The 20,479-nt window shown below is 48.5% G+C and overlaps 4 protein-coding genes across 5 annotated transcripts; 2 read left to right on the forward strand and 2 right to left on the reverse strand.

The window, feature by feature from the left end:
* Window positions 1-105: 105 nt before the first annotated feature.
* On the reverse strand, window positions 106-1,522 carry LOC131213296 (sulfotransferase 1C4). The gene is made up of 6 exons (XM_058207312.1): window positions 1,451-1,522; window positions 1,269-1,381; window positions 1,066-1,187; window positions 791-989; window positions 597-723; window positions 106-494 (listed from the first exon to the last, which is right to left on the reverse strand). The coding sequence occupies exons 1-6, from the start codon at window positions 1,518-1,520 to the stop codon at window positions 106-108; spliced, it is 1,020 nt and encodes a 339-aa protein (XP_058063295.1). The 5' UTR covers window positions 1,521-1,522.
* Window positions 1,523-1,992: 470 nt separating this feature from the next.
* On the reverse strand, window positions 1,993-3,601 carry LOC131213629 (protein AAR2 homolog). The gene is made up of 2 exons (XM_058207708.1): window positions 3,217-3,601; window positions 1,993-3,131 (listed from the first exon to the last, which is right to left on the reverse strand). The coding sequence occupies exons 1-2, from the start codon at window positions 3,570-3,572 to the stop codon at window positions 2,387-2,389; spliced, it is 1,101 nt and encodes a 366-aa protein (XP_058063691.1). The 5' UTR covers window positions 3,573-3,601; the 3' UTR covers window positions 1,993-2,386.
* A 642-nt stretch (window positions 3,602-4,243) lies between these two features.
* On the forward strand, window positions 4,244-6,167 carry LOC131213607 (xaa-Pro aminopeptidase 3-like). Of its 2 annotated transcripts, XM_058207679.1 has the most exons (4): window positions 4,244-4,393; window positions 4,462-4,730; window positions 4,819-5,872; window positions 5,934-6,167. In XM_058207679.1, exons 1-4 carry the CDS (start codon window positions 4,330-4,332, stop codon window positions 6,116-6,118), a joined length of 1,572 nt encoding a protein of 523 aa, XP_058063662.1. In that variant the 5' UTR covers window positions 4,244-4,329; the 3' UTR covers window positions 6,119-6,167. The 2 variants fall into 2 exon arrangements, with proteins under 2 accessions (XP_058063662.1, XP_058063663.1); XM_058207680.1 differs by lacking the exons at window positions 4,244-4,393; window positions 4,462-4,730 and having other exon boundaries at window positions 4,992-5,102; window positions 5,186-5,872.
* A 2,602-nt stretch (window positions 6,168-8,769) lies between these two features.
* On the forward strand, window positions 8,770-14,353 carry LOC131213597 (uncharacterized). Its single transcript, XM_058207670.1, has 6 exons — window positions 8,770-8,908; window positions 11,912-12,179; window positions 13,243-13,359; window positions 13,470-14,021; window positions 14,104-14,177; window positions 14,265-14,353. The coding sequence occupies exons 2-6, from the start codon at window positions 11,941-11,943 to the stop codon at window positions 14,351-14,353; spliced, it is 1,071 nt and encodes a 356-aa protein (XP_058063653.1). The 5' UTR covers window positions 8,770-8,908; window positions 11,912-11,940.
* The last annotated feature ends 6,126 nt before the right edge of the window (window positions 14,354-20,479 follow it).

Consider the following 20,479-nt stretch of genomic DNA (forward strand, 5'->3'; position numbering starts at 1 on the left):
TATAAGAAACTATAAAAAACGCCCAATGTGTATATTATGTATAGAATATTTGCGATTAGAGAGAAGAATTTAACTCAGTAATATTAAATAAGAACCAATTGCCCGTTAATGGTCAGGAAATTTTACATCGGACCCCATCAAGTTTCGTTCGGTCCATTCCCGGATACGGCGGCGAATAGGACCAGTCAACTCTTCGCTGTTCCCGTGGACATGTCCATTGCGAATGAACGCCTGCTCGCCGTGCTTTAAGATGCCAACCTCTTTCAACTCCTCGCAGGTGACCGACTTATTGTGGCGGAAGTTGGTGATGTCCAGGTGGGTGCAAAGTTCCCCGATGTGCTCGTCGGACAGGGTGCGGCCAAGGAAAGCAGCCGTCTTCCGGACTGTGTCGGACAGGTTGCGCTTCATGTCCTCGTAAAACATGAACAGCACATTGTCCTTTTTCCTCAATTCCCACCCTTCCTTGATGTGGTCCCAGTAAGGCGACCATGGAGCTAAAATCGCCAGCAGGAAGAGAGATAAAAAAAAACCGTCAAAATCCCAAGCAGGCCCATGCCCCATCCAACCCGCCGATTATTACCCAGACCCAAACTCACTTAAATCTTTTTCAAAGTAATCGTAAAACCGTTCAAAGTCGCCTTCGTACCCTTGCGTCCGGTACAATCGGTTCAAGTGATAGTAGGAAACAACCACATCGGAAGGATTCCGTGCTACATAGATTATCTGCAACGATACGAAGACAATGGTACTATTGCACGATACTACTATCGGCGGGATCTTGGGCTGGTACTTTGGATTTTTTTTCAAAAACACTCGGCGGCACCAATGACATCGGAAGGTGAGTTTTAATGAAGCGCGGTGTATCCATCGCATCCAGCTGCCCACTGACCGGCTGAGAAATGGCTTCGATGAACTGCCGACTTTGCTCGTTCCGTTGGTTTTCCTCCAGGAAGCACGCCTTCATATCATCGTGCATGAACAAATGAAATCTGTGAAGGAGAACAAGTTCAAATCAAGCGTGAAAAGGGTGACCACTAAGCGTGCCGATCGTGGATACCAACGCACTCGAAAAACGGAAACCGTTTTGTTAGTGGCACTTGTTTCGCAGTTTCAAAATTCAAATCATTGCATATGAGCCACACCATTTCCTGTGTCCACGTTGTGCCCGAACGCGGGAAAGTGATGATCTGCAAAAATTAATTATACAAGACACTAACATAGAAAGTTTCGAAGAACAGTGCGGCCACTGACCAGTACGGCATATTTACCCAAGTGTCATCCGATCTGGCATCGAACGAGTAAAGGCTCGAGGCGTACTTCTTGAAACGGGAAGGAAAAAACCACCGCTTTGGGCCAACCTGCACGAAGCCAGTCCGTTCACCTGTACAGGGGACGGAGTGACAACCCATTTCGATAAGGACACACCGAAGCGAGGTAGGTTACTTCTTACCGTGGAAGTCTTTCAGCAATTGCTCGTTCAGCTCTGGCTCCACAAAATTGATACTGTAGGGAAAACTCATTTCAGACCCCAACAAACACTGCCAGGACGCGGCGATCGCAACGTACGCAATCAAAGGTAGAAGTGAAACTAAGGCTCCGCACGATGCGTCCGTAGCTTAATTTTTTTTCTCTCTGACAAATGTTTATCCACACTGAGCGGCACTTATGTGGGACGCTGTGATGTCTATGCGAGGTGAAAGTTTGCTGACCCGATGGGTTTTTGCGTAACAGGGAAAGTCGCGCGAGAAGTGTTGACGCGAGATTCAGCTTCACTGCTTGTGTGAAAACTTCAAGATGATGACGACGGCCGAAAGTCAATTCTTCACGTTTCTTCTTCTTCTGTAGCTATACATTTGATTAAATTTTGTTTGATGTGCGAGTATTATTTCGTTCTTGACATCCGTTGGGACACGAAGTTTTTGCAATTTTTTTGCGAATTAATTTTCCGCTCATTGTTTACCAGGTGTCGGACTGCAAAGTGTAATATTATGGATGGGTAGTTTTTATTATTTAATTTTTATAAAATATGTTTCAACAACAAACAACACGAAGGATAATGCCAACCTCTAAAAGCGTGTTTAGGCAATTTTTATAACTATCACGTTCTAATGTCATCTGAGCTGTTCACAAATGCAATCATTTTTGTTGCACATCAAGGGTGGTCACAACAGTTGCTAGGTCCTCTCGATCTTCCTCGATTAGGACAGGCATGTTCCGATGTACCGTTTGCTGCAACCTAACCATCGATGTGTATCGAAAGTAAGTTTTAGTCTAACAGGTATTTGACAATCCTTACAAGCTTGTTTAGGCAAATGTTTATTACAATCGTGATCTTATATCATCTGAGCTGGACTTATGAACTTATTCAGTATATTTTTATTACTCATTAAAGCGTCACAACAGTTGGTAGGTCCTCTGGATCTTCCTCTAATAGGCCAGGAAAGTCCCAATGAACCGTTTGCTGCAAGCTAACTAGCAAACGCTGCATATCGGAAGCACGCTTAGTCTGACAAGTATTTCGCAACAACTTTCGCGTGTCCTTATAAATGGTGTTTGTTTCAATGTTTCCTACCATTTCCAGCGGCAACATTGGGATGTGGTACATCAACAATATCATGAGCTTAGAGTAAAACTGTCCATAACTAATTACCGCTAGCTCCGAGTTGCACAGTAACGCAAACAGTGTTCTCCATTGCTGCAAACAATCGATCGAATGTCCACAGAAAAAAAGTATAAAGCTAAGCTGAAACTCGCCCAATATCTGGTTTTCCCCATTCGTCGACATCAACTTATTTATCACCCTTATCGAATCCATGTAATTCGCGGTAATGTCTGCTGCTGACAAGTCCTTCCCTGAGCGTGCTGGAACGTTGGTGAAACTGAACGTGTGGTTAGAAACATCCACTGAACTAGTTAATTGTTCCGATTCGGCAACTAACACGATGCCATGTTGATTGCACGGTTCGTTCTCACGAGTCTGTTCTTGGCTTGCGTTCTTGGAACATGTGACGGGTTCAGCAGACGTGATAATACTGCATGTTGGTACGATTCGCCTCAACAGATCAGAAGTGATATGGTTCGTCAGTGTTTTCCACGTGTCGTATTCATCCGAGTTATACTTTAGGAGCAATCTTAAGAAATAGAAAACGGGTTCATGTTAAGAATGTCAGAGTACGAAATGTAGATCTGTAACCGTTTGCGGTTTGAGGTACTTACGCCTCGATTTCGCTGTATCGTTCAGCATTTGCAATATTCTCTAGAACGGCTTTAGATACATCGGCACCCAGTTTTAACTCTTCTGTGTGCATATCCCACTCACAGACGACGATTTCGTTTTTAAGGAAGTAATGCACGAAACCTGTCCGTGATCCTCTGTGTCCCTGTGCGTCGCAACTAGTGGCATAAACGTAGTGCACGCCTTCTGGTATCCTGTGAACACCTCGAAAATCCACTCCCACTTCATATTCACTGAGGTCGATTCCAAATTCATTTCCTTGCAAAGTACCGACGACAACTAGAGTTGAAAACATTTGTTCACCGAAATACGCAGCCGTAATATGGTTCCGAGACATTCTCTACTAGCCAATATAAAATAAAAACAACACCCGAACCGCATAACAACTGAATAGGAAAGTCTATTTGACAGGTTGAGCGTAAAACAACGTTCCTAGGGGGCTACACGAAGCGTGAAAACTAGCGTAAAATTAATTTGTAATGTCAAAACGTTTACGCTTCGTGTGGCAGCAAAAATATAAAAACGAAACGTGAAACGTGTTTACGTTCGTGTTTTTGGTCCAAGAAAATAGAAATAGAAGAGAAATTAATTGATTTCTGAATTTTTTTATACCAGCAAATAAAAACATAAATTATTCTCTGTTTGTAAGCAAAGCGTATGAAAAAAATAATTACGCTCGGGTTTACGCCTCGCGCGAGCCGTAAACGTTTTGACAGCGCCGCAGCAGTTTGGCATTAATCGTTAATGTCAAAATCATTACGTTACGCTTGATGTAGCCCCACAGTATGATTTTGGCCGAGGCATAAACAGTTAAACATTACAAATTAAATTTACGCTAGTTCTTACGCTTCGTGTGGCCTCCTAGTGACCATTTATGCCAGACCTTGTATTATTGGAAACGAACCGGTGCGTTAGGACGTAAATGACACGGAAGAACGAACCGGTTTAGAAGAGATATTTCCAAACGTCAAGATCGGTGCGGTAATGTTTTGTGATTGAATAAAAACTCTGTACTTATTTTTGTTTGTGTGTTCCTTTTCAAAGTTATCAGGCGGAAGGCATATCAGGCATAACCCAACAGAAAGGAAGTCGCAATGACCCATCTAAGGAAATTGCTTTTCTTGCGCAATTTGAGTAGTATGCCTTGTCTAAAATATTGTAATAGTTTGGCGCGGTTTTATATCAAATGTTTTTGGTTCATGAGTGTCTGATTTCCACAATTTTAGTCACCCTGCCAGCCGGATGCAGCCTTAGAGCATGCTCGTCACGGAGTCAACAATGTATACCTAGCTTAAACCGGAAAACAAACGATCATAGTCGTCAAAATGCTTTGTACGGTCAGCCGGTAGCTCTAACTCACCCGCACATCATCAAAGCCGGTGAAGTGCTGCCGGGTATTCAGCTTGAAGAGGTAAAACTAAGACGACATGCTTTGATACAGGCCATCAGAGCGTACTGCGCCGTGAACATAGATAAGAACATAAAAAATCACATAGTAAGTCCAATCGACTTGTCACACCCGGACCTCGAAACGTGTGAATGCAGTTGCAAGCGGTTCTATATGGTTTCGTTCTTCCCATTAGATCATCATCCCGGCAGCAAACAAAAAGTACATGAGTGACAAAATTCCCTACGTGTTTCGTCAAAACAGCGATTTTCTGTATCTTAGCGGATGCCAGGAACCGGAAAGTGTGCTGGTTATGGAAATTGACAGCAGCACTAAACACAAAACGACAATCTTTCTACGCCCCAAGGACAAACATGCCGAAATGTGGGATGGAAGTAGAACCGGTGTTGAGCTGGCGCCAGATGTTTTCGGTGTCGAACAAGCAATGGATATTGGCGAACTGATGGACTACTTGTGCAGGTACAGCTTTGCCTATCCCAACGCCCTTGTGTGGTATGGCAAAAACTGTTCCAATCTAAGCAATGTCTCACACGTCATTAAAGATATGTTCAATTGCGAGCCACGATCACCAACGGAGTTGATTCACCAACTGCGTGTAATTAAATCGGCTAGCGAAATTAACCTCATGAGAAAAAGCTGCGAAATTGCCTCGCAAGCCATTAACCGTACAATGAAGCAGAGTTTTCCCGGCATCAACGAGCACCATATTTTTGCCAGTGTCGACTACTACGCTCGCCTTGGCGGCGCTAACTTTCTCGCCTACCCACCTGTGGTGGCAGGTGGCACTAACGCAACGACCATTCACTACATTAACAACAATCAAATAATAGAAAACGGGGAACTGGTGCTCCTGGACGCAGGTTGTGAGTACCATGGGTATACAAGCGATATCACGCGCACTTGGCCGGTCAATGGGACGTTTTCCGAGCCGCAGCGGGTGCTGTACGAAGTGCTACAGCTCGTGCAAAGTGAGCTGTTGAGCTGCCTTCTAAGTACTGAGGGCGAAACGCTCGATCGCCTGTTTGACACGATGTGCACGAAGATTGGGAAATATCTGCAGGAGATCAAGCTCATACCCGGCTCGCTCAGCGGCGTGGAATTATCACGCGCGGCTTATAAATTTTGCCCACACCACGCATCGCACTACCTTGGCATGGATGTGCATGATACGCCGCTTATATCGCGCAATATTCAATTGAAGCCTGGGATGGTGTGCACGGTGGAGCCCGGTAAATATGCATCCATTTCAAAACGAAACTATTACCTAACAACTTGCTTTCACACTTTCAGGTATTTACATCGCTAAGGACAGAACGGACGTTCCCGCCGAGTTCAAAGGGCTAGGGCTGAGAATCGAGGACGATGTGTTGATTAAATCGTGTAACGAAATTGAAGTTCTCACTGCGCAGTGTGTGAAAGATAGAATTCTGCTAGAAAATATTCTTTCAAACACAGATACGCAGGAAAAAGTATAACGATCACTTATAAGGCTAAAAATACGGCCTGGCCGTAAATTCTAGAGTTAACAACAATCAATTTTTAAAAAGTAATAAACCTAGAAAAATATGTTATTTTTGTTCCTGCTCTTGGTTTGAGACTGGTGGTCTGTGTGGTGGTGGTAGGAGCGCCCCCTGAGGCAGATGAGGCTCCAAACTTATTGAACATCCTGATGTTGGTGTTGTTGTTAAACGTAGACTACGTATGATTATAAATTACCAACCGTCACAAATTATAAGCCGTCTTAGCAGTCCGCCATTTCCAGAGGCACCGCAACCAATGACGAAAAAGATCAATTTAGATTACTACGGCCCAGTGGCTGCATCATTGTTGAAGGCCACAAAAATGCGACGCTGTGCAAAAGCAATTACCTGTCTGTGAAGGTCAACAGAACGGTGACCACCGATGTCGAAAGCAGTCGTGCTAGTGCTATAGGTTCCTGTCTACCCCACTACTGCACTAAACACTAATAGCATTGGAGATGTTCCTTGGAACAGTTTTTTTTTGTTTTGTGGTGGAGCTGCTGATGTGAATCCAAACTAATCAACGTAATGGAAATCCAACCATTACGAAATGAGGAAATGATCCAGCTATAAATTGAAAAAAAAAAATAATCAAAATGCCTGTCGTGGCCATGAGAGTTTGCCATCATCACGAAGCACGTGTTGGGCATGCTAAATTTGAATTGTCCAATCGGCTCCAAGCAAGTCAAGATTTCTAGGCATCAAAGTACACTAGGAAACACATACACAAGCCAAAAGTGCCCCAAGGCAGGACAGGGCGATCGTTAGGTCTTATGAATCTGCTGCAATGTACTACCTCATCACAATAGCCAGTTATTTTAGTGACCTTCACAACACGGGGAATGTCATTTTCCCTACTATTTATTAAATGAGTAAACAATAGCCTTCGCCATCACGAGCACAACTGCATGGCGATGGCTGTTTAAATTGACTGTTGATTTAGATTTAGACTGTTGAGTAGTTCATAAAATCTCTTGTTTTTTTGTTGAACTCTGTTTCGCGAGCTGCTGTATGTTCAAATTAGACTGCTTTGTTTATTGAAATAAATGGCCAATAACATCCGACACATGAAAGTGCTGCCGAGGATCGATGTGTCTATGAGACGATCAGACACTCATCATGTATGCGCCAAACACACTGCAAAGAGGAAAAGAAAGAGCAAAAGCGCGCGCGCGCGAGGGAGAAGGAGAAACGAGTTGAGCGAGAGAAACCTAAAAGGAGAAACGACGTGCTTTCGGCGTGTGACGCTCGTGACGCCTTTTACTATCGTGTGTAGTGTACTATTCAGCCTATGATATCATGTAGTACACAGCAGCAGCTGGCGAACAATACCGGTGTGTTACCGGTACTTAACGAGGGTTACAGTATAGTGTATATGCGTGATGCGGCGTGCATGCGTCGTGTGGGGTGCCGCGTGGCGAGGCCTCTTGGTGCCGCGGGCGGTGGCTTTCTTCGGTAAACAATAACAAGGGTCCTTTCACCTTGGCCCAGGCCCATAATGGAGCCATTCATATGAATGGGAAGCACAGGCACGGCTCGCAGGCGCCACGGCAATAAAATCTACGCTTGTTGCACTTGCGACGAAACGATGATCTCGATCGATCTGGCCCATCAGGAGTTAGGTTGGAGAAAGGAGGAAAGCCTTGTGGACGAACGTTTGAGGATTCGTCAACGGCACGCACTTGGTTTTTGCGCTATTATATCGACCTAGCTAGGTGTAGTTCATCGGTAGTTCATCCGTGACCGCTATCCGCTTACGGATCCGACACACACTACAGACAATACAACTCTGCTCCTTCGACACACAAAATGTTAATAGCAAAAATTATAAGTATAATAGTAAAAATAATCTACCTATCTTAGGGACTCAACATGGTTCCGGGGTAAAGGGTTCTTTAGTCCAAAAACGTCTCAATTGCAACAGACAGTCCCCTCCTCTTTCAGACTTAGCACATCGTGACACTGGCCCTGCCCTAGGGGGTAGCTCCGAGGGGAAACAAACTTCTTTATGTAGGATGTAGAAGTTCGGTAGGATCTCAACCGAATGAAAAATTACGAAAATGAGATAATGGCCACTCGTCCGGATTCCGTGAGCCGCTTATCCAGCCCCCGGTGTTTCCGACACTAAACCGTGGTGTATCGGTGTGCAGGGTGCTGTGATAAGTGCTACGCACCAACGCGTGTGCCAATTCGCCTTCCCCCTGTTCTGAGCACGTGTCGTCACGCGCACTAGCCTAGCACACGAGACGTCACCCGGACCGGCGGAACCAGGACGGATCCCGCACCCATCCTCCGCACCCGGGTGGGGGGGCAAGCGAAGCAGAGCGACCGCGAGACCGAGCGCGAGAGAAAGCCCCTTCGACGGTACGCAACAAAACCGCTCTACAGCAACAGCAACAATGTTCAGTGTTCCAGCGCGTTCACAGCGCAGCCAGGCTCGGCTTCAGTCGCAACGACGCCTCTGTGCGAACCGCATCGACGTGAAAGTGTGTGCTCTTAGCGGGGCTCGCCGTCCAGTGCGCCCAACGACAGTTACGATCACCACCGCGAACCGTGTTCCGTGTGGTCTATGCTCCTGGAGCAGCCTATTACATCAAGCACGACCCAATCAGTCAATCAGCCTCGAACCGCATCGGAACTTGCAACGATCAACGTAAACACCCCCGGTGCCCGAAGTTGGGGCCTCAGAGCTTTCCCGGAAAATTCTGCCACACGTGGCGTCCCCTCCAAACGGTCCAGCTCACGGTAAGTCACAGGGATCACCGTAATCGGAACTTCCTACTTTCCCGACATTTCACACAAGTCCACTCAGCAGCCCACTGGTGCTGTGCCTTCTGGGAAATTTTCCCGGTTGTCACCCAACAGCAGTTGCATGTCCAGGGGCCCAGGGGTCCAGGACTGAGTGATACGAAACAGACCCAGCGGGCATTCTGTGTTCTGGTAGTACTTCTCGACGCTGTTGAGTCGACGAGGCTGAGTCACCAGTGGACCGGGTCTGCTTGGGGAAAATGTTCATGGAAGCTCGGGTGGCTCCTGGCGGGCTCATCGATCGAGAAAGAGAGAGAGAGAGAGTGAGTGAGCCGAGTGCGCAGCAGCGGTTGGCGCAAAACAGCACATCACAAGCCCGATCAGCGAGAAAACTTTCACATCGATCCGGCTGCCCAGAGCACAGACCGGCTGTGGGGAGAGTCTGTGCGGGTTGCAGGACGGATGGACCAGTTCCGTGATGGTTTGCGCGCACTGGCCAAAGCAGGTCAGCCCGGTACTACAATTCTTCGGGAAAGTGCATCCACGCACGTGCGTTTGAGTTTTTCTCTTGCTCGAAAGGCGCTCGGAAAAAGTCTGTCGGACGTCTGACGGTGGTCGTTTTGTCATTCTCCGCCAAATGGCTTCCGGAGGTCATTAGATTGCTAGTTCGGGGCGGGGGCGGGGGTTACATAGTCTACCTCCGACCTACTAACGGTGTGAAGATAATTAACTGCCAGCGATAAGAGCGGTCCGCGGTACACACAGGTCGGGCAAGCCGGCTTGTGATGCTCCTCTACGTCCTCTACAGCACTGGTGCAAGACCCTGACACCCGTCTGGGACCAGCTCCTGATTTTGCTAACTGATGGGCTCCTTACGCATGGCGCTTTCGGGTGGCGGGGAAGTCCTTCGACATCAGCACCACACAAGGGGCGCAAGGCAAAACGAGACGAGGGAATGAATGTGAAGCAGCAGCCAATGACAGTTGCGTAACGAAAACGACAGCCCTCCGCACCGTTTCGCTTCGTGACACCATTTTTGCAGACCATGCTGCTCGTCTCCATCACCCACATTCGCACACACCGGCACCCCGGCACCCCGGCACCGTCAGCGTTGTGATGACGCGCTGTGAAGTTTCGTAATGTCGTCTCTCGTCTGCTGCTGCCGCTTACCAACTTCACGGCAATCTCGGCTCTACACGCCCTAGCGCCTATTGTTACCCACTATGTGCCGGTGCCGATCGGTGTGCGATCGCCGCCGGCAACTTGCCGGTAACCTTCGACTGGCCGCAGCGTCGATATCTTGGGCCCTAGGCCCTAGGTCTGTACCTGCGGACGATACGCTGGGCCCAACTAGCAGGCCCAAACCACCAGCAGGGTTCCCTGCAGCCTACTGGTCCTCCCTGCCTCTGGCAGCTGTCGGACGTGAATTTCCGCATCTGCGTCTGGGAACATACTCCGGGATGACCTGGCAGACGGTGGTTTTCCCTGGCTTTTCCCCACTAGCTTTCGGTTGTGGAGGATTCTCCTAACAGCACAGGCCCCAAATTATACGCTCTCATTGTTAGCAGACCGTGTTGTGTGTGTTCGCGGGCGGGAAACATCGCCATCGCCGTGGCGGACACGCTCCAATGGCGATTGCGGATCGAACACACGCGCACCAGCGCTGATCCCGCTGGTAGGCAGTTCAACGCGCATTGTGCAAAGTTGGGGAAGCCGCCGGACATCATCGCAACGAGACGTTGTCTGGGTGTGCCCCACGGGGTAGAACACAGGGTCCAGCTCATTCCCGCGTCACGCGGTCTCCACATCTCCCTGTCCCTGTTTGCGAACTGTAAAAAAAAAATCCTTCAAGTGTTAATGTTTCATGTATTTTTTGTAAGTTCTGTTTTGACGTTATAAAATAAATAACCCTGTACTTTGGTGCTGGTTCCTTTAAGATTCAAAAACAAACCCCCGGTCCACTGTTTTTGCTTCTCTGTCGACACAGCTGTAGTCGTCACGCTCGTTGAGCACCTCTCCCGGGTTCCCGGGCTGACCCGACCTTCATGGTGCCATGGCCTATTTTTTGTGTGTCCTTCGCCCGAGTGTCATTTCGATGACATAGCGGTAATGGTTCTTCGAGCGGGGGTGGGTGGTGTAGTGTGGGAAAGCATAAAATATGTAACGATCCCCCAGTCCCGCCTCCCGTGGTAGTGGACCAATATTACGCTGCCAAGCGGAATGGTAATCTAACTGTATCGATCGCTATCAACGCTACCGAAGGGAACACTCGGACGTGGAGCCCGAGGTGTAGCGCACCGCCACGTGCGTCGGTCCCACTACGGGACCGCTTCACCTACCTATAGGCACGCTGCGCTTTCAAGCTACAGCTCTGCCATAGTTACTCGGTTGAGTGACTCGTTCCAGCGGCTCAACCAATTACCTCATCAGACGATACAGAACTACAGACCACTGTAGTTGGTGCTCGGTGCTCCTTCGCAGAGCTTTAGGGGGTGTGGGGGCGATGAGAGTTGGTTAGCCACCACCCCCCCTTGCACAGCAATCATGACCATTACGGCTTTCGATCGATTGATTGGCAGCAGCGGGATAAAAAGGCGTTACGCACCGGTACGCATACGATTACGAGATAACCCGCGCGGCTCCAGATCCCTTTTTCGAATCACCACGCCAACTACAAAACACGGTGCACACCTGCGACATTTTCCAGGTGCTGTGTGTAAGAGGGCTGTAGTAAGACAATTTCCGCGGGGTAAGGAATGTTCGATTCTCCGATTTGTTTGGGCGTTTGGACACATGTCACTCGCCTATGGTGACAAGTTCGGCCATTTTGAGTAATAGGCCTATTCTTGACAGCTTTTGCTGGGGCGTGTTTCGGGCTCAGCGAGATCTGGAGAGCATGGTAGGAAATCTGATCTGGAGATTATGGAAATTCAAACGTCTTACTACCTTCCCTCGTATTCCACAACAGTCGATGCTGTAATTGAAGTTTCTATACCACAGACGTTTTCCCACAGCCCGCGCGAGGAAGGATGTGCACACCGCCCCACGCCCAGCGGTTGATGCCGGTTGCGGCCCCCGGCCGGCCACGGCAATGGACGCTGCACCGGCGCCTGTGGCAGCTCCTGGCCATCCTGGTGGCCGGTCTGCTGAGCGGCACGATGCTAACGACAGCCCGGGCAAAGCCGACGCTCTCGTTCCAGCTGTCCCAGATTCCCGGCTTCACACACATCGTCGAGCGGCGGCTGATGGACGCCATGAAGAGCTACAGGTAGGAGATACACACAAACACACCAGAATAGCCCGTCTGCAAAACCCGTCTGTTCGGGAGGAGAGACCTTCAATAAGGCTGTTCGATGCCCGAACCGAGTGGAGAAACCACGTGGTACGAATCCGAGTGAAAGGAAAAGTTTGCTTTCGCAGGCTTTCGGAAGAGCCGCCACAGCCGCGCCGTTCCCTGCGTGAGCTTTCACTTTAAGCCACAGGGCCCGCCCGTAACCTTTCCTTGGTTTTGTTTACTGTTTTCAATTTATGCATCTTCATGTGGTACACTTGGACAATGTTTGAGTCGATCCAGTCAGTCGATGGATGCTCTCTCACTTGCTGGATCGCCTAAGGCTTTACTTTCTTCGTCAAGATATAGTGCTACGTTGGGGGGTTTTCAAACGTCTAGCGAGCAGCCGTTTGTCAGGCTTGTGTGCCAACTTGCCCACGATTACTGCGGATTGGAGAAACTACTGTTAGTCACAGTGAGGCATCTCTTTCGTTCCCCGTCTCGCTGAGACTGCTTTCCGCGCGCGTTTTCGTGCATGCATGTGGGAGCCACCACGCTTTCACTTTGGCCGAGTGAAGTTCGCAGAGCTCAGACCTCAGAGCTCCATGACCTTTGCTCACAGTCACTGTGACCGGCTACACTACCTACAGCTTGCACAGGAATTGTGCAATCCCGGGTAAAGCGGAATAAGCTCAAATTTGTGTGGTGATCATCGCGGCGCGCGTGGAGTATACTTGGTACGTCATACGTACCAAGCTGACTGATAGATGACAGAAAGGCACAGTTACAGCGGAGGAATCGGATGAAAGTCGTCCAAACAGACTGGGCGAAGAATCTTTTCTTCGTCAAATCGGTCAAACGGCTCAGTCGGCTCAGTCAAATCGGTGTCAACTAATGCTCGGGGCATGTGAATTGGACCCAGCGCCGCTGCAGCAACCCGACTTTTTACCGGGTCAATTTCGAGCCGAACGAGAGCGGAACTAATCTGTAGTGTCCACGAGCAATGATATTTCTATTTCTCTCTCTCTTTCTTTCTCTCTTCTCTCTCTGGTCCCCACAGTGAACGCCGGCTAGACGTGGAGAGTTTGCGGATGATTTACTTCCACGATCAAACGGTGGCGGTGGTCGAGCTTGGGCCGGCAAAACGACTGATCGGATGTGAACTGATAGAAGTCTAGTAAGTGCAGGAAACCTACAGCTAGCTGGCCAGTGATGAGTTGCCGTAGGGGTAAGAACGTAGAGCGGCGTACCTACCTATCTAAACGCTTGTCTTTTTCGATCGTGCAGCAACGATGCCGAAGGAACGGAACTGCTGCGCAACCTGTCGACCATCAACCGACCACTGGAAGTCTCGTTTCGCGATATGATCAAACTGATGGAGCAGTGCGAGCAGGTGGATCGGCTCAACGAGCGTAACCAGCAGCAACAGCAACAGCAGGGCACCGTGGCACCGGACGCGTGGAACGGAGGACCGATCGCGTACCGGATCGCTTCCGACCGGGACTCGGGGCAAGAAGAGAGTAACCCACCGGAGTCGGCGGGCTCCACCAGTAGTGACGGTGGCTTTTTGGCGCTGATCATGAAGAACCGCAGCAGCAGCAGCAGCAGTAGCAGCAACAGCAGCAAGAGGGGCATCTTTCACAAGGGATCGTTTTCGCTGTTGAGCGGCATCATCCCCGGGACGAAGTGGTGCGGTACGGGGGACATTGCCGATGGTTACTACGACTTGGGCGAGGATGCGCTCATGGATCGCTGCTGCCGGACGCATGATCTCTGCCCGATTAAGGTTCGGGCATACCAGAAGCGCTACAGCTTGAGTAATAACTCTATCTACACGAAGTAAGTGACCCGCGTGCCGTGTGCGTCCCAGAACCAGATCTTTCTCTGTATCCCCGTGCGTGTCTCTCTCTCTTTCTTGCAGGTCACATTGCAGGTGCGACGATATGTTGTTCGAGTGCCTGAAGCATACCAACACCTCGGCGGCCCAGGTCATGGGTGAGTTCAGCCATCCAGCGATCCAGAATCATCCGCTTCCTGTGTTTACCACACACAATCATGTATTCACCGATCCTTTCTTCACAGGGTTGATCTACTTCAATCTGGTGCAAGTGCCGTGTCTGGAAGACACCTCCACCGGACTCCAGTTCCGCAAGGCCCGCGAGGGCTTCTAATGACGGCCGGGCAGGATTTTCAGACAGCGATTATGCCCCCGATGCCCCTTTGGTCGTACCCCACCACCCCTACCCATAATCCCAGAATGGGGCAAGTGATGTGATAGATTCGGCAGAAAACACGACAGAAAAGGAAACATTGAACCAGCGTTGAACGACGGTTCCAATGGCAACCCTGCAATCTGCACCTTCGAGCTTTTATCAAAATTGGCTGCAAGAGACTAACAAACCACTACACTACTAGTGCGAGACACAGCGCTGCCACTGGTGCAGTGCAAATGTAATGGGTTCTTGTAAACTCGAACGACTTGTCGAAAGAGTTGGCAACTAATTTCGTACGGTTGTCTCTCCAAAGAGAACGACTCCCAATCAACGCGGGAAAATCATGTATACTGTAATGTTATTTTTTTCATTTAATTTTGGATTTTGTTTTTGCTGTTTTAAATCAACGGGACCTTGTATGGCTAGGTCATGGCTGCAATAACTATATATTTAAGTTTGGAGATATTGTTTATCTATCGGCCCGCGGTTGGCCGTCGACGTGTGTGAGTGGTTAGGTATCAAGGTGCAAACGCATGGAGCAATCGCCTGGGCTCTCTCTCTCGAACGAACCCCTAACTGTTACGCAACCAGTGATATGTAACGTGTAACAGGGCGTGTGCGGCATTTCCAAAAGTCCCCCGCAACACAGAGCCTACACCCAAACATTGCACACCGGCCGGCCGATTGCCATTTTCGCGTGAGCCTTTTCAGATTAGGCACTAGAAGTATGCAATAATTATAGAGTTGTTCACCGCTTGCTGAAGCAGAGAAGTGGTGAATAAATGTACGGAAAAGTTTCCGCTGTGTCGGTGGCCTTTTATTGAGGCAAAATTCGAAACATGTCATGGTGTTTTATGGTGGAAACCGTAGACGAGCAGCACAATGCGGTAGCTGCCGACCGAACGCAATATTCAAAATCCTAACCATGTGCCGATTGCGCAAGAAAGTTCGCCTAAAGGTAGGCAATATTAAGTACAGCCGCAAAATGTGGACTTGCACGCAGCGTGCTCCTCTAGTGGGCTCTAGTACGCTGCAGCGACAATTTAGTGGTGTATCCTTTTTATGATAGAGAAAGGAAGAGTAACAAGCAAGTTTTCTTAAATATCTTCGTCACACCGAAAGCAATGCAAAGCGATCAGTGTGGCCGGCACTAACAGGATCGCATGCAATCGTCTCTCACCCATCCGTACTCCGTCTTTGTCACTCTGCCACTTGCCCATACACCAATGTGATACTGGGGCACCACACGGAACGTAAACACTCGATATGACATTTCAGATAAATGCCAAACTGTTTGCGTGTATGCCAAAACGTTTATGCCTCAGCGGATACGTAAAACGCGTTTGCAAACGCTTTGTTTACAAACAGAGGACCATGTAAGTTCTTGTTTGCCGGTTCAGCAACAAAATAAAAAAAAATAAAAGAATATTTAGAAATCAACTAACCTCTTCGATTTCTATTTTATCGGGTCATAAACACGAATGTAAACACGTTTGACATTTTGGTTTTATATTTTAAACCTGCCACACGAAACGTTATCGGTTTGACATTTCTACACTCCGGTTTGCGCTTCGTATGGCACCCCAGATACAATGGCGTGTTTGGAAGGGAATGCTAATGTCAATTGATAGCAGCGTAGCATCTTATCTATATAAAGTCAAATCGAGCACACCAATCAGGGCTTCTGAAACCATTAAGTAACGATTCAGGATGTAAACAATGGCCATCAGAAAGAAGATGACGATGGCAGCTGTTTACATCCTAAATTGTTAATGTTTGCTAGAATGTTTCGTCCACACGTGAGATAGAAAGAGAAGGAGAGTGAGAACGAGTGCAAAACACCAACAAAAACGGGATCTTCAGTTCTTGGTGTGTTTCGCTCGCATCACATGCTCTCTCTTTCCGATTCGTAAGCTCGGGCCAGAGACCGGGAACGCAAAAACAGAGACAGATAGTCGGAGTGACAGAGAAACGAGAAAAACAGAGTCCGGGAACGCAAAAAAGCAGAGAGAAACAAGAGGCAAAGAGTTGTCGTGGTTGGGTCGTCGTGTGTCCGTGTTAAGTGCAGCGTTTGTTCGTTCTTGAAAACATTTTGTCTGTCACTGTCGGCGTTTCGGAATCCCTCGTGCTTTGTTGTGTTCTGTGGTGCTATTGTTTTCTCCATATCCCCGCTCGTTGTGTTGGCTGTAAGTGAAACGAGTCAAACGTACGGACGCACGACCGCGTCATTCTTTGTGTGGTGTTAACGTTAGCGCGCATCCCGCATGTGTCTGTGGCAAACTGACGGTGACAAAAAAGCAGCAGCAGTAAGAACGGCTTACTCCAGAGGGGAACGACAAGCAGCCCGCCAGCACTTGGTCAACAATTAAAAGCGAAAGAAAATCGGGTAGGTCTGGACTGTAAACTGCCGACCCCGAACGTTTAGCGGCAAACACTCGGCCCCAACAAAACGGCCCAATCGTGATATGTTATACACGACGCACGGAGGAGCATGGGTTAAATTTAGGTGCGCTCGGGATCCGGGTCTGGGCCACCCTTCCCGGACGTTTGGTGCATGTTTTTTGCACTTATCAGGAACGTTTGAGATGGTTGCGATACGATGGTAGCACTGGTCGTGCTGGTTTGCTGTTGAATTGAATTGTTCCACGGTGTCAAACGAGCCACCAACAGGTACCACACACGGAACCGCATGAGCTCGGTCGCAGCCTCCCGAACATATAGTCCTTCACTCTGTCAGAATGCTCTGCTGCGAGGAACATGGATGCAAGCCACCCACTGCCAACAAACAGCAAGGGCCGGCTGATGCTGTTGGCCTTCCACCACACCCAACCTAATACCATTACAATCCAAACGGTTCTGTTCCTGTTTCCTGCGATACGATTAGTTTTCGGAAGAAGCTCTAGAAGCGGCAAACGCTTGAGAGGAGCCGCAGAGCATAGATTGCCTCTAGGAACGGGGGAGCAAGAGCGGACGACGCGAGAAATTCCCATCACACCAGCCCGCATCCCTGGACGGGCGCAGGACATAGACACTGGCAAACAGGTCCCGCCAGGTATGCTGCCCTTGTGGATTTTTGTTTTTGGCTTCCCACATGCAAAAAAACCACACAAAGGAACACTCCTTATGCACTCACCATGGAATCGCCTGGCGTTGCCAAAAGAGAGCATACGACAAAACCAAGAACGAGAAAGAGCTCCGTGCGTGACGAAGCAAACATTCATTGACAAAACTTGGTACAGCGTACGCTTCCCGTAAAATGTAATCGTTGAAGCGCCCCGGTGAGGGGAACATCTCCGGTTGTGCTTCCGGGGGTTGTTACAAAGATTTTTTTGTAATTTTATTACCGCTTTTCTAAGGTATATTTACATACCGGTCGTAAGGTGCTTGGCGGTGCCGCATTCCTTGCCATAACAAACCGATTTGCATTCAACTAACTGCTGCTGGTAACAAAATGAGAAACATGCGATCTCACTTGCGCCAACTGAACACAATCTACTCGCCAGTCAAAACGGCCAATCAATCAACCAAACGTTCTAATCAACCATTGCCAGTCAACTTGGCAATAAGCGTCATCTAAGAACGATAGAAAGAAAACACACGGCTCGAGCTGACCTTTAGTTCTGGTGACTAACCCCCCCTCACCAACCTTTGGGCACCTGCATTCTGGGTACTTCGCCACCCCCGGTTTGGATCGAACCCGCTGGACGACAATCAAAGAAGAGAACCCTCGTAAAAGTGAAGAGGGCAGGCAGGGGGAACGACGTACTCGAAGTCCCAATCGGATCCCAAGCAACCGTTAACACGCAACAACTCGTTTTCCACCGATTACCGCTGACCGGTGGGTTGGACTGACTTGGTGGGTTGGATGTAGCCACATCGGCAGAGTTTTGGAGTCCGTTTTCTACTTTCCCAACACTGCTGCTGAGCCCAACGCGTTATCATGCTCGAAACCCGTGACCCGCTAATTCTAATCACCGTTGGCCTCCCTCCGATACTGTATTTGGACGTTTGCGATGGGGACCTAGGAATATGCCTATTATTTCATGGTGAAATGATGTTACCTATAAGCGGCTCATAGCTTGCGCAGAGGACGGATGTTTCTAAGCAGCAAAAAAAACTGTACAGGTCGTTCGTAAACTACCGGCTAGGGAACTTCGTGTAGGATCATAGAGTTCTCGCCGGCGGTACGGACTTACGCCTTACCACGAATGCAAATGTTCATTTTACAACCTTTTTGTGAGATGACGCCGGTTCCCGGCCACTTATTCGACGTCTTGTATCGCGAAAATCAAATGCTGCCTGTAAAGTACGGTGTACTTCGGCAAAGGAATTTAGACACCAACAGGTTTGCCGCTACTTTGAGCGTATGCTGGCCGGTTCAAGCGGAAGGGGTAGCACAGAACCGACCGGAGATGCTGTGACGATCGTCATCGGACGTCGCCACGTCGCCGGACGCCGTTGTGCTCCATCTGTTGTCGCCATTATTGGCGACGTCAAAAAAAATGTGATTGTTTTTGCAGTGGCATTAACGTTCACAATTGGGTGAACCTAGCGGACTGTGCGGAACAGACGAACGATGAACGATTGCGACGCACTTTCACGGCCAACGGACGAACGCTCCAGTGTAGCGGGAGAGTGTTGAATTATTAATGAAAATCCTGCCACAAGATCCAAATTACTTCCAAGACGCTGGATGTGGCCATCGTATTGCAGCATCCACCATCGTCCTTCACGCAACGCTGTACGTTATCAGCGTTTGATCCCGGCACCTACTGCGCCTTGAAGTTCTTCGGCGAATGACGCAAACGGGGTCAGCGGAGGTCATACAGGGTATTAAAGCACTAGGCATCATCCGGTGAACTGTGCCGCTAGAGGATCTTCCGAATTTTGAGCAACCCCAATAAACACTCTTTACAAAGGACGTTGAAGTAGAGAAGGAAGCGCAGAAAGGATATGAAATTAACGTGTGATAGAGATTGAAGCATAATGGAGGGAATAACAGCGCGATAGGCCACAATGAGCGAAAAATTAGAAACCAGGAGCCTGACGGCGGCTTGACTTGCGAAAACCGAGTTTTTACAAATCCACCCCCGATTGTGAATGGGAGGTTCATGACATCTTACCACCTTGATCACTTGATGTGTTGTTACCCTAGCTTTGCCGTGCCTATTTACGATTAATTCAGCATCATTCGCGCCTTGCCTTCCTTCCGGCCTATTTCGCCAGTCGCTATCGAGACAGCTTCATCAATGATGTTAATAGCCTGTCAAGCTTGCCAGGATACTACAATCTACTTCCTTGCACATGCGGCATGGCTCCCCCAACCAGCGAATCACAATACAATATAAAATTCGGCTTCGCGATAGGATTGATCGATAGCCACTAACACGGGCTCTAAAAGTTAAGGAAGTGACAAAGAAAATTAATACAGTCTTCGTAATAACCGCTCAAACGCCAAGTACAAAGTTGTTGTTTGGTAAGGTGCGAGCAAATGGATTGCCAGTAAAAGAATCCCATCGAGATGGCTGTCTTCGGAAAACGTGGGATGGCCGATGTGATGGTACTGTAAGGAGATGTACGACTTTCTCATTGGATTGGCATCATGATGGCGTTTACTGAACTGTATGGCAAAACGCCTGCCCAAGACATCATTGATTTATCTTTTTTTTCTGAGGTTTCATCAACCCGCCCCCATCACCCTCTTTCTTTTTCTTTCTTTCTCTCACTTTATCTCTCACTCTATTTTTCTTTCTCATCTTCACTGTTGTTTTCGGGAGTAGCCAATTGAAAGTATTGAATTGAATTGAAAAAGAATTGATGGAATTTGTTGCCTCGTCGCTGTGTGCACACGTCGATTACTCCCCTTGTTCCTCACAAACCTTGAACAATTCGATGAGCCCTGAATGGATGGAAACATTAACATGATGCTACGTGCTATATTCCGATCATTACAGTGGGTCGAAATTGTAAAATAATCACAGCGTCATGCAGCTTCCGCGATTAGAAAAAGGGCAACACCGTTTAAAATGTAATCTTCCTGACAAACTGTCGCTCGATTGTGGAAAATGATGTTGTTTGGGTTGA

The sequence above is a fragment of the Anopheles bellator genome, chromosome X (assembly GCF_943735745.2).
Source record: "Anopheles bellator chromosome X, idAnoBellAS_SP24_06.2, whole genome shotgun sequence".
Classification (NCBI taxonomy): domain Eukaryota; kingdom Metazoa; phylum Arthropoda; class Insecta; order Diptera; family Culicidae; genus Anopheles; species Anopheles bellator.